The sequence below is a fragment of the Pipistrellus hanaki genome (genome assembly GCF_964339955.1).
Source record: "Pipistrellus hanaki genome assembly, chromosome: 3".
Classification (NCBI taxonomy): domain Eukaryota; kingdom Metazoa; phylum Chordata; class Mammalia; order Chiroptera; family Vespertilionidae; genus Pipistrellus; species Pipistrellus hanaki.
The window spans coordinates 183,520,553-183,532,746 of NC_140505.1; the positions used below are offsets into that span (position 1 = coordinate 183,520,553).

Below are 12,194 nucleotides of genomic sequence, written 5' to 3' on the forward strand. Positions count from 1 at the left end.
CAGCTACCTCATCTGTGAAATGGGGACAATGACAGGGCATTCCTCCTAGGGTGGTTGGAAGGGTTAAACAGACACAAAACACTCAAGCCGCCCGGGATGTAGTAAATGCTCAGCTAACGTTAGCTGTTGACATTGACAGTTACGTGCAAGCATGTCAAACTCCCGGCTGGGGGGCCACGTGCCTCGTGTACAGGCCTGACAGGGCTCCACACCCCCACCCATTTCCTCTCTCTTCCTAAAGGAGGCATGCGGCCCCCCAGACCCACTCTCCAGGTGGGTGCCAAGGGAAGAGGGATGGGGAGGGGCCAAGGAGAGGAGCCAGTGCCAGGATGAGAGAAGGAGAGGAGGGAGAGAGAGGATGAGCTCAGGAAAGAACATCGGAGGCAGGGGGCGGGGGGAAGGGAGGAATAAGAGCTGAGCCGGCCTCTCTGGGGAGCGTGACAGGGAAGATGAGGGGCGTGGACGGTGAATAGAGGCGGGAAGAGGGGTGGGCTGCGAGCGGGAAGGCAGGGTGGACAGCAGAGACTCTTCCAGAACCTTCCCTCTCCCTCATCCCACACCGATGAAGAGGATGAAGGGCACGCCCAGGGGGTTCCGTTTCTGCCCCCCCACCCCCACCCCGGGACCTGAGCCCTCACGCTGGAAGGCCACGGACTGCACGGAGAGCACGAAGGGGTCGCAGTAGCTGTGCAGGCCCTTCTTCCAGACCACCGCCATGACAGCACCCGACGCCAGGACCTCCACCACCGGCTCCTGGCGGCTGCAGCCGTAGACCCTGGGGGGTGGAGGAAGGTGGGCTGGGGGAGCCGGGCAGGGCATCCGGCCGTGCAGCCAGCCTGCTGTGAGTTCACAGACAAGTCGCTGACCCGCTCTGGCCCAGGGGGCTGCTTGGAGACCCCGTAAGAGTCAGGCCGGCATCACAGGTGAGAAAGGCCAGGAGGAGCTTTGCATCAACTCTGCCAGAGTCCCCTCTGCCCCCTGCGCGTCCCCACGGCCTCTGAGTGCCCAGCCTGTGCCCGCAGGGAGACCAGATGGCACCTGTGGGAGCCATAGCCTTGAGCTGGCCACTCCCTGCTCTGGACTGGGATGGAGAGGAGGCGGGCATACGGCCCCCAGGGCACCCCAGATGCCGCCTGGAGTTTGGTGCCCGGGTGCACATGGTAAATGATGGGATCGCAGAATTCTAGGCTCTCGGGGTCTGAATGTCAGCCCTGCAGAAGCTCTCAGAGGTTGTTGGAGTCAGCTGCTCTGTCTGTGGGTGGGGCAGCTGAGGCTTAGGCCCCATGACAGGGCCTCGGTCCCCTCCCAGTAGGTGTGCCCTGCTCTGCCATCTCATCAACCTCTGTCAGACTACCCCTTGCCTCCGACAGAACCCTCTGAGCCATTGCTAATTCATAGACCAATTGTCAGGCAGCTGCTGACCGTTCTCCCAGAGTGGGCCTGCCCCCACCCAGCCGCAAGGCACATGCTGGCCGTGGACTTGCCCGGAGGGAGGGGCACAGATGGGGAACTGCAGGCATCTCCAAAGTGCCTGTGTGAGAGCCAGACACAGCCTCCAACCCAGGGAGGACTGAGGAGTCACATGGCAGGGCCCGGGAGGGTCCTGGGCCGGAGGGTCCTGGGAGGGGCTCTGGACTCGGCCTCGGCTCTCGCCAGGAAGGGGGATGGCACAGCCGCCCCAGGTCCTCGTCCCTCCTGCTTTCCCACTTGGTTTGCTCTCACTGCTGGGTGCCCCCTCCCTCCCCCACACCATGCCCTCCTCACCCTCCCCTGCTCACTTCCCCCAGAAGTGGGAGATAGAATGTTGGGGCAAGCCAAGACCGGTTTGGCTCAATGGATAGAGCGTCGGCTTGGGGACTGAAAGGTCCTGGGTTCGATTCCGGTCAAGGGCATGTACCTTGGTTGCGGTCATATCCCCAGTACGGGGTGTGCAAGAGGCAGCTGGTTGATGTTTCTCTCTCATCGACGTTTCTAACTCTCTATCTCTCTCCCTTCCTCTCTGTAAAAAATCAATAAAATATATTAAAAAAAGAAAAAAAAGAATGTTGGGTCAAGAGGGACCTGGAGGTCACCCTTGAAGGGGGCTCCAGCTTTCATTGTTGGGGTGTCTTCTCTTTCCTTTGGTTGACTTAGCAGCAGAGCCTTGTTGTAACCAAAACGCCTCCGGCCTCCGGGGTGTGGGGCCCAAGAAAACGGGCCAGGAGACCCCGAATGGGCGAGGGTCTGCTTCGTCTTCCATCACCGCTAACGTTCCCGCCCACGCTCCGGGGCGCACGTGTGAGGACCCCAAACTCCTCTGTCATTGTAGCCTTCTCCTAGGGCCTGAGGTGGAGTGGGCCACTGCCAGGGAGGCTCAGTGGGCAGGGACAGAGCCAGCCCAGCAGCTGGAGGGGGGGGGGGGGCAGTACAGGGAGAAGCCCTAGGGGAAGTCCTGAAAGTCAGATGTGGCCTGGCTGCCCTGCCCTGCCCCGAGCCCTCCCGGAACCGCCCACGCAGGCCCAGGCTCAGGGCCCTGCAGCCGGCCAGCTGGGAGGAAGCAGCACCAGCTCGCCCTCCAGCGCTGCCCAGGTCTGCACACGCAGGCCCACCCGCCCTCCTGGGAGCAGGGCAGAGGAGGCAGCAGCCTGGCGCCCAGCGTCTTCCCCACCTGCCCGAGCCTTGTAAGCCAACACCCACCTCCATCCTGTGGGCAGGTGACCAGGCTCCCCGAGACCAAGGCCACTCCCAGCCCTTGTCTGGCCTTCCCACCCCCCACTACCTGCCCTTTGCCCTTAGTACTTCTGTATTAAAAAAAAAAAATAATAAAATATATATATATATATATATATATATATATATATATATATATATATATATATATATAATTGATTCCAGAGAGGAAGGGAGAGGGAGAGAGAGAGAGAAACATTAATGCTGAGAGAGAACAATTGATTGGCTGCCTCCTGCACACCCTCTACTGGGGATCCAGCCTGCAACCTGGACATGTGCCCAAACCCAGGACCCTACAGTCCATAGGCTGATGCTCTAACCAGGGGTCTTCAAACTACGGTCCGCGGGCCACATGCAGCCCCCAGGGGAGTCTGATCCTGCCCGCCAGGTTTTTTGGGCAGTGAGCGCAGCCAAGGTGTTACAGTAGGAATTAGTAGTTCATATAGTCCGGCCCTCCAGCTCTCTGAGGGACCGTGATCTGGCCCCCACTTTAAAAAGGTTGAACCGCTGAGCCAAACTGGCTAGGGTCGCTCTGGTCACCTCTGCACTCCACGCCACGCCCTGTGCCCCACAGCCCCCTGTGCTCCTCTGCTCAGGGACGCACAGCCTCCCACGGGCTGACGTTGAACTTGCTCCTGGCACTCAGTGCCCTTGGTGCTTTGCCCCATCTGGACAGCATCACCGTGTGTGAGGATCTTGGCACAGACGGGCTGATTTAAACCCTCATAATAGCCCTGCAAGGTAAGCACGATTGTGCTCCCATTTCACAGGTGAGGAAACTGAGGCTCAGAGAGGCAAAATGACTTGCCTTTGGGCACGCAGCTAGGAAGCAACAGCCTGGGAGTTGGAAGAGTCAGAAGCTTTCTTCTAACAAGCCACATGGCCTCCCAGACTGACCTCAGGGGTCTCTAGTCCAACAGTTTTGCTACAAATGGGGAAACTGGCAGGGAAAGACCCCTGGTTTGACAGACCACAGCCATTTCCAACTTCCTCTCCCCGCCTCCCTCTGGGCTGGTCTGGCTGTCTCCCTGACAGTGAACCTGAGGTCACACAGCCCCTGGTCTCAGAATGCTCGGGGTGACTTTTGACCTCACATCGCCATTTCCTTCCTCCACCCCCCCCCCACCTCCACCCCCATCCCCACCCCACCCCCACCTCCCCAGGAACTTACGAGGTGATGAGCTTCCTTTCCAGCGGCCCCGCCACGTCGTACATGGCCAGCCGGTCCCGGCAGTCGGCCAGCGTCCACTCAAGCCTGAGCTTGAGCATGAGGTCCTCGGGGCCCTGCAGGTGCCACAGGCAGCTGGAGGCCAGGGAGTCGGGCCCCTGCAGCTGGAGGACCTGGCCCCGGCCCACGTAGCTGTAGCGGTAGCAGCCTGGAGGGGGAGAGGGACAGGCCCCGGACCTCTAGCAGCCGGGAGGGGAGCCAGCCCCGGCAGGTCCTCGCGGGGAAGAGCGGCTGGATAGGGGTCAGCCCGGAGGTGCTGGGTCCCATCTCTCTGTTCCCTGTGCCTTTATCTCTGTCTCCTCACGCACGCGCTCATCCGTGGGCTCATTCATTCATTCATTCATTCATTCGTTTAGCGCTCCCTCGGCTCCCTCTCCGAGCTGGCTGAGTGCCAGGGCAAGGCCCGGGCTCTGCCTGGAGCACCAGGAACAACAGAAACAAAGACCAGCGGTGATGCTGAGACCAGTTTGGCTCAGTGGATAGAGCGTCGGTCTGCGGACTGAAAGGTCCCAGGTTCGATTCCGGTCAAGGGCATGTACCTTGGTTGTGGGCACATCCCCAGTAGGAGGTGTGCAGGAGGCAGCTGATCGACGTTTCTAACTCTCTCTCCCTCTCCCTTCCTCTCTGTGAAAAATCGATAAAATATATATTTTTTAAAAGTCCTGTGACTTTTCACCTTTCAGCTGGCTCCACTTGAGGCTCAGACGGCGTGGTCTGTCTCATTGGCTTCACTCCCCTCACACCTCCTCCATCACACGGACACACCCACTGCACCTCCTCTCTCATGTTAACGCCTGAGTTTTGTCTGCGGTCAGAACCACCTATGCCAAGCATGTCAAACTCGCAGCCTGCAGGCCGCATGCCTCGTTTATTTGGCCCGTGTCAGCCTTTGAGTTTGACATGCTCGACCTACACCGTTCAGTCATTCATTGGGAACCTCCTCTGTTTGACTGAGGCACCAGGGAGCAGCAGGAAGCCAACCAATCTCGTCCGTGGAGCATGCGCATCGTGTTTAACCCTCACCGCGAGCCTGTGAAGCAGGGAGGCTGCGTGACCTGGCAGGGAGCAGAAGGGATGTGGGCTTGAGGCCCAGCTGCGGGAGTCAGCCTGAGGTGCAGGGAGTCCTCTCTGAGCCCCAGCCCCAGCCCCCGCACCCCCTCTCCTAGGCGGGGTGACTCTGGGCCAGTCGCTAAGCCACTCTGAGTTCTGTCAACGGACACAGCATAGCCCCGGTCCCAGCTCCGTCTCTGAGCGGTTCTGACAGACAAGAAGGCAATGGCGGTGGCTGCTTTGCTAGGACATGCTGCCTGCTGCTCGGCTCCCGGCCCTGACCCCTGGCCATCCTGCCCGCCGTGGGGAGCTGACCTCCCCCCGGGAGAGACTTCTGTCATTTGCCAGGGAAGGGACAGGGCCTGCGACACCTGCCTCAGCCAGCCGCTGGGGAAGGTACCTGGCTGTCCCTAGGTGTTTGTCTTCCTCAAATCTTGCTCCAAGCTGATGCTTTGCTTTTGCCATTTTTTTTGAGGCTAATTACACGGAGAGGCAAGTGCTGGTCTCTGGTGACAATCCAACCCCCTGAGGGAGGGAGCCTGGTGCCTCTGGGCGTGGAAGGAAACCCAGGAGCCTGCCTGACGCTCCTCCTCACCCCGCCGTGCTCACACGGCTCCCTCTGCCCAGCTGCCCTTCCCTTCTCAGCCTGATAGATTTCTGCCAGGGCTCGCCGCCCCCTCCTCCAGGAAGGCTTCCAGGATCCCTCTCCCCAGACAGGAGCAGCCCCCTCTCCTTCCAGAGGCACATCCCATCCTCTGTTTGGATGGTGGCCCTATCCCCAGGGCGGAGCGGTTCCCTCTGTCCTCTGCCCGGGGCCTCTGCTAGGGCGCTGGCACCTTCTGAGTGACTGTCTGTGAGTCTGTCTCCTCCTGGGGCTCTGAGCTCCTCCGAGGGCAGGGGTGAGGACATGGCCACCTGGGGTCCCAGCTCAGGTGTGGGGCTGGCATGGAAAAAGTGCTCAAAAGACTGTTTATAGGATTCCAACGTCATCCCCATCCCACTGGACTGTGTTCCCCGAGGGCTGGGCTCCAGGCACTCATGCAACCAAACAAGGGAAACTGCCAGAAACCTGGGGGCCCCTGGACCCCTGGCACCGGCAAGGGCAACAGGAAGGCCCATCCCAGACCAAGGGTCCACGCTACGAAAGTCCCAATGCAGTGTAAGATACATGGGTGGATGGATGGATGCATGGATGGATGGATGGAATAGACAGATCCTATATAATAGATAATGATAGATGATAGATAGATAGATAGATAGATAGATAGATAGAATAAAAGGATGATGGCTAATAGGTTACAGATATATGATAGACCCGTGTTCGGCCAACAGTGGCTTGTGAGCCACATGCGGCTCTTTGGCCCCTTGAGTGTGGCTCTTCCACAAAATACCATGGCCTGGGCGAGTCTATTTTGAAGAGATGGCGTTAGAAGAAGTTTAAGTTTAAAAAATTTGACTCTCCAAAGAAATGTCAATCGTTGTACTGTTGATATTTGGCTCTGTTGACTAATGAGTTTGCCGACCACTGTGATAGACAAATGACAGATGATAGAGAGGTAGAGATAGGTGATAGACAGGAGATAGATAGATAGATAGATAGACAGACATAGAGGGGATAGACAGATAGATGATAGATGATAGACAAGTAGTAGATGATAGGTAGAGAGATATAGATAATGGATAATAGATAGATGATAAATGATAGACCCAGTAAGTGAACCTCTGACCGAGAGGTCAGGGAGGCCCTCAGCCGGGCAGAACTGGAGCGTATTGGGGCTGGGGCTGAGGACTGCGGGGCACAGCGCTGCCCCTCCAGGACCTGCGGGTCTCCTGGTCCACGGCGTGGAGGGCGCCCCTGGCCTGGGCAGCTCGATGGCCCCACCGCTGCCTTGCCTCCCGGGGCTCAGCGGAGGACAGTACAGCCTCTTGGAAAAAGCGAGGTGAGGAGCAATAGGGCAGGGAGGGCGGGGCGGAGGGAGCTGAGGGGAAGGGAGGGGTGGAGGGAGCATCCTTGCAGGTGGCAGAAATGCATCCAGGAGTCCAAGTTTTAAGCCCAAGTGGCTAACACACCTTGAGTTGGCAGGTTTATTTTCTACCATCAGTGGCTTGTGGGCAAACGGAACTCAGTGATAGAAAAGTGGAGTCACAGCCTCACACCCACACACATGCACACTGTGTACAACACACACACACACACACACACTCACACATTTTCACACATGCACAGCTCCTCCTCCCCTTCCCCACAGGCCCCAGGCCCCAGCCCGCCGGGGCACCCCTGGGTGACTCTAAGCCAGGCCCCTGCCCCCGCCACGGGAGCCACGCGGTCCCCTGACACGCGGCCGAGCCAAGCAAACACCAGCTCAGAAGCGGAGAAACGGAGTGGCATACCCAGCGTGGAATTCAGCATAATTATGTCTTTTACGCTGGCTTCTGTTAAAAGGAAACGGACACACACATAAATGAAGACAAATCATAAGTCAGTGAAATGAAAATAAAAACAGAAGAGACCCTCTGAGGCAGCCTGGCTGAGGTTCCCCCTGCCTGCCAGCCCTCCCCGACCCGGGCCTGGTCCTGGCTCTCGGGGCCCCGTGGGCAGCCTTCCCAGTACTGACCCAGGATCACCAGGCCCTCGGGGTCCACCTCGTACTCTGCCCTGTAGGGAGCGGGGGCCGAGGCGTTGGCCGTGGACAGCAGCTCCTCCACCAGCAGTGCCTGCACCATCTCGGGGCTCAGCATGGGCTGGCGGTGCTCGGGGATTTGGAGGATGAGCCAGAAGAAGCAGGTGAGAGGTCCCTCCCTGAGGCGGGCAAAGGGAGAGGTGCTGGGGCCGGGGGCCTGCCGTCCCCCCTGGCCAGCCCCCTGCTCTGGAGGGGCCACACCAGCTGGGGCTCCTGCGTGCTAGCGCTAACCACCCCCCAGACAAGGCCCTCCACCTTCACAGCGCGGCCCCCTACCGCCCCAGCAGGTATTCCCCTCATCCCCATTCTGCAGGTGAGGAAACCGAGGCCACAGGCCATGGCAGAGGTGGCACAACCAGAATGAGTGGGCGGGCTGGGCCACCCGTGGCCTCACCCAATACGGCCAGGCCCTCGGTGAACACATCGTAGCCATTGTCTAGGCCAGCGGTCGGCAAACTCATTCGTCCACAGAGCCAGATATCAACAGGACAACGATTGAAATTTCTTTGGAGAGCCCAATTTTTTAAACTTAAACTTCTTCTGACAGCCACTCCTTCAACATAGACTCGCCCAGGCCGTGGTGTTTTGTGGAAGAGCCACACTCAAGAAGCCAAAGAGCCGCATGTGGCTCACGAGCCACAGTTTGCTGACCACGGGACTAGGGAATCCCTACCCCACCTCTGTGCCATTTTACAGATGCGGAAACCAAGGCAGTGAAGGAAGGTCACACACAGGAAGCCACGTTGCCTCTCCATGCCTTGGTTTCCCCATTAAAACAAACAAACAAACAAACAAAAACGAGGGCATGGCAACAGAAGCCAACTCCTCTCCTCTCCTTTGAGCTGGAGGTTCTAGCGGGGGCGGGTCAGGGGGGCCACTCACCCGAAGGAGTAGACGGAGCTGGAGTTGTAGTAAGAGCCCAGGCGGGTGCTGGTGACGAGGGCCTTGAGCTAAAGAGAGGGGAAACGGTGGCCCCTGGTGAGCCTCTGCGGAAGCCCCTCGGACCTCCGGGCAGCACCGCTGGACAGGGAGCCTGCAGGGTACACACAGAAGCCACCGCCATAGCGGGGAGGGGAGAAGCGGGCCCTGACAGCCCTCGCACTGCCTTTCCCGAGGCCTCGCCCCTAACTTTCCCGGGGCTACGCCCCATGTCGGTGGCACAGTCAGGATTTAGTCCAAGTGCATTGGACGCCAGAGTCCACTGACTCTCCCCCCCACCGTACGCCGTCCCCTCCATCACGCCTGGAACAGGCCTCTGCTCCCCAGATGGACCGACCAGTGGGCTAGATGTGACCAGGCCCCTCCGTCCCCCTCTGGCCCCCACGTCCCTTCCCTACCATCTCCTGGGCTTTGGCGGTTTCACTGCGGAAGGCACTGGACTCCCGGTGGGCGAGGTCCTGGGAGAACTGGCGATTGAGCACACGGAGGCTCCCGGAGTACACCTGGCTGACGGTCGCCTCTGGCTGGTACCCTGCTCGGGAGAAACCAGAGGTTAACCTCGGCGCCGTGGGCAAGGCTCTGCCTCCTCCACGCCTTCTCCTCCCCCGGAACCTCAGCTCGGCCTCCAGCATCTTGGACCTCCAAGGCCCCATCCTCATGCTCATCCTTGCCATTGTCATCATCAACATCCATCGTTTGTTCAGTGACAATCTGGCCCCAAGGTGCCAGAGAGAAGTGGATGGTGTCCCAAAAGCTGATGCAGTGAGGACATGATGACATAAAGGCCAGGGAACCCCATGGGTCCAGGTCAAGTTCATGGGTTACAACCTCTATTCATCCACCAGGTTGTCTAGGTAGCACCTACTATGTGGGGGACACTGGTGAACAAAAACAGATATATCTCCCATGAGGGTTAAGGGCCTTTGAGAAGCAGCACAAGGTGCAATTGAGGGGACATGACAAAGAAACCAGGCCCGGGTCAGAGGGACCCTCCAGCTGAGAGGGGAGGACTGGAGTGGAAACGGGGAAGAGGAGAGCGAAGGATGTAGAGTGTGTGCAAAGGCCCTGGGGCAGAGGGATCGGGGGAAGAAGAGGGCCCAGACCTGTTTGGCTGGCACAGTCAGATCGGGGCAGCAAGAGGCGGTGACATCAGCGCGGCAGGATTTTGTCTTTACCAGATGAGCAAGGGACACCAGGAAAGGTTTAAAATCAGGGATGGCCCCGTCAGATTCCCATTCTGCAAAGGCTTTTTGGTTGATGTGAAGAGGACAGATCCAATGTCCTGGGTTTATATCTCTATCTAGTTATGTATTCATTCACTCAGCTAATATTTGTGGCGAACCTACTATGTGTGCCAAGACTGGCCTGGAGCACCTGGGAATAGACCAGTGTAACAACAAAGTAAAGACACCCCTGTCCTAAAGAGCTGATAGCCCAGCCACAAACAGCTGTACAAATGACAGACGAGTAAGTGGAAACCAGGGCGGCAGGGACAGTGGGGGGGCGAGGGGGGGGGATATCGGATGGAAGGGGGGGGTCTGCAACATGAGGCCTGAGAAGAAAGGATGGTGTCAGCCTGTGGATGTTCATCTGTAGAAAGAGCCTTCCAGACACCTGGACCGGCAGGTGCGAAGGCCCTGAGGCAGGGCTTATCTGGGTGTGAGAGTGAGCGTGAGGAGCTAGGAATGGCGGAGTGCGTAAAGGAAAAGCAGGAGGAGGCGAGGTGGGTGAGGATTTGGCTCTCCTGAGTGAGACAGGAGCCCTGGAGGATGCTGAGCAGAGAACTTGGATTTGCGTTGAGAACAGGCTCTGGGGAAGCAAGGGCAGGAGCAGCGGGAGCTGCAGGAAGGGGTCCAGGTGAGAGCGATCCAGGTGAGAGCCGTCTGGGTAAGAGGTGGTGCACCTGGGCCAGGCTGTGCGGGGAGGGGAGGTGGGCGGAGTCCCGCTGTATTTCGGAGTTAGAGATGACCGGGTGGGTGTGCTGGCCAGTTGAGAAGGAGCATTGCAGGGGAACCAGGAGGCTTTAGAACGGGCAGGGATGGTTCACCTTGGGGAAGGGCAGGGGGGCAGAGCACGTGGCTGCGGCTGGGAGGGCATCTAGGGGGCTTCTCTTCTGACTCCTTCCATTTTGTCATTGAAACAGGCAGCCACGTGGGTGGAGGTGCAGGAGGTTTGAGAAGAAAGCATAACGCCATCACCCAGCCCTAACCAGCTTGGTTCAGTGGATAACACCATCACCCAGCCCTAACCGGTTTGGCCTGTGGACCGAGAGGTCCCAGGTTCGATTCCGGTCAAGGGCATGTACCTGGGTTGCGGTCACATCCCCAGTAGGAGGTGTGCAGGAGGCAGCTGATCGATGTTTCTCTTTCCTCAGTGTTTCTGACTCTCTATCCCTCCCCCTTCCTCTCTGTAAAAAATATCAAATACGTATATATAAAACATCACCCAGGGTAGCAGGAGAGAGACCAGGGAGACACAGTTAGGCCACATCAGGGCCCTGGCCCATTTGCCTCAGGAAGCCAGTCCCTGCCCTCTCCTCTCCTGGGCCACTTTCAGGGTTAGCTCGCCACTCACTTGGGGCTTACCCTAGCAGGTCCTGGGACGTGGTCCATCTCCCCTTCCAGACGGGCAGGACGCAGCTCTGACCCATCTCCCCACCCAGTGCCCAGTTCTTGGAGCGCCGCTGGCCAGGGCGGGAGGAATGGCTCAAACTTCTCCTCAAGTGCCTTCCCCCTCCCCCCCGCCCCCCAGCAATCCCTTTGCTGAGCAGGGATCAGCTCCCCCAGCTGAAACTTGGGGGGCATTCGGCCCCCTGGAGTACACTCTCAGGGGGTGGTTTTCTCCTGGAGCATAACGAGGAGAAATTAGACTCATCTGCGAAGAAAGGCCATTGACAGGCGAGCTCCTGGCCCTGCACCTGACACTCCATGGTTTACCCCAAAGACCAATTACCCTGCAGCCCGAGGCGGCCTCGGCTGCCCGTGCTGGCCTCCTGCCCGGGGCAGCATGCACACAGCACCCACTCCCCGCTGGCACTGCCCGGTCCAGAGCAGAACTGCCATCCACCCTGAGCCACGGCAGGCAGACTCACATCAGACCTGGGTCTGCTAACGGTGCCTGCCCCGAGGCTGGTTCCAGACTCCACCACCTCAACCCCCAACCCCGCCTGGGGCTGGGCCCAGGCTGATCTCCCCGTGACTGCTCCAAAGTGGGTCCCTGTTCCTTTCCTCTGTTTTCTTATTAATCCTCACCCGGGGATATTTTTCCATGGATCATTTAGAGAGAGTAGAAGAGAGAGGGAGAGGCAGAGAAACACGTCGATGTGAGGGAAACACATCGATTGGTCGCCCCCCTGCACCTGCCCTGACCAGCGCCCAGGCTGGGGAGGAGCCTGCAAGAGGTATGTGCCCTTGACTGGAATCGAACCCAGGACACTTCGGTCCGCAGCCTGACACTTTTTTTTTTTTTTTTAATATATTTTATTGATTTTTTACAGAGAGGAAGAGAGAGAGATAGAGAGCTAGAAACATCGACCAGCTGCCTCTTGCACACCCCCTACCGGGGATGTGCCTGCAACCAATGTACAT

The 12,194-nt window shown here is 58.6% G+C and overlaps 1 protein-coding gene across 3 annotated transcripts in view; it reads right to left on the bottom strand.

Annotated features, from left to right (window-relative positions):
- TMPRSS6 (transmembrane serine protease 6) overlaps positions 1-12,194 on the bottom strand; it is a 31,698-nt gene that overhangs the window by 14,618 nt on the left and 4,886 nt on the right. For all 3 annotated transcript variants that reach the window (XM_084876770.1, XM_084876771.1, XM_084876772.1), the window contains 6 exons: positions 9,006-9,139; positions 8,551-8,618; positions 7,603-7,787; positions 7,379-7,420; positions 3,881-4,085; positions 639-775 (listed from right to left, as the gene is read on the bottom strand). In XM_084876770.1, coding sequence (XP_084732896.1) covers positions 639-775; positions 3,881-4,085; positions 7,379-7,420; positions 7,603-7,787; positions 8,551-8,618; positions 9,006-9,139 — 771 coding nt within the window. The remainder of the gene's footprint in view (positions 1-638; positions 776-3,880; positions 4,086-7,378; positions 7,421-7,602; positions 7,788-8,550; positions 8,619-9,005; positions 9,140-12,194) is intronic.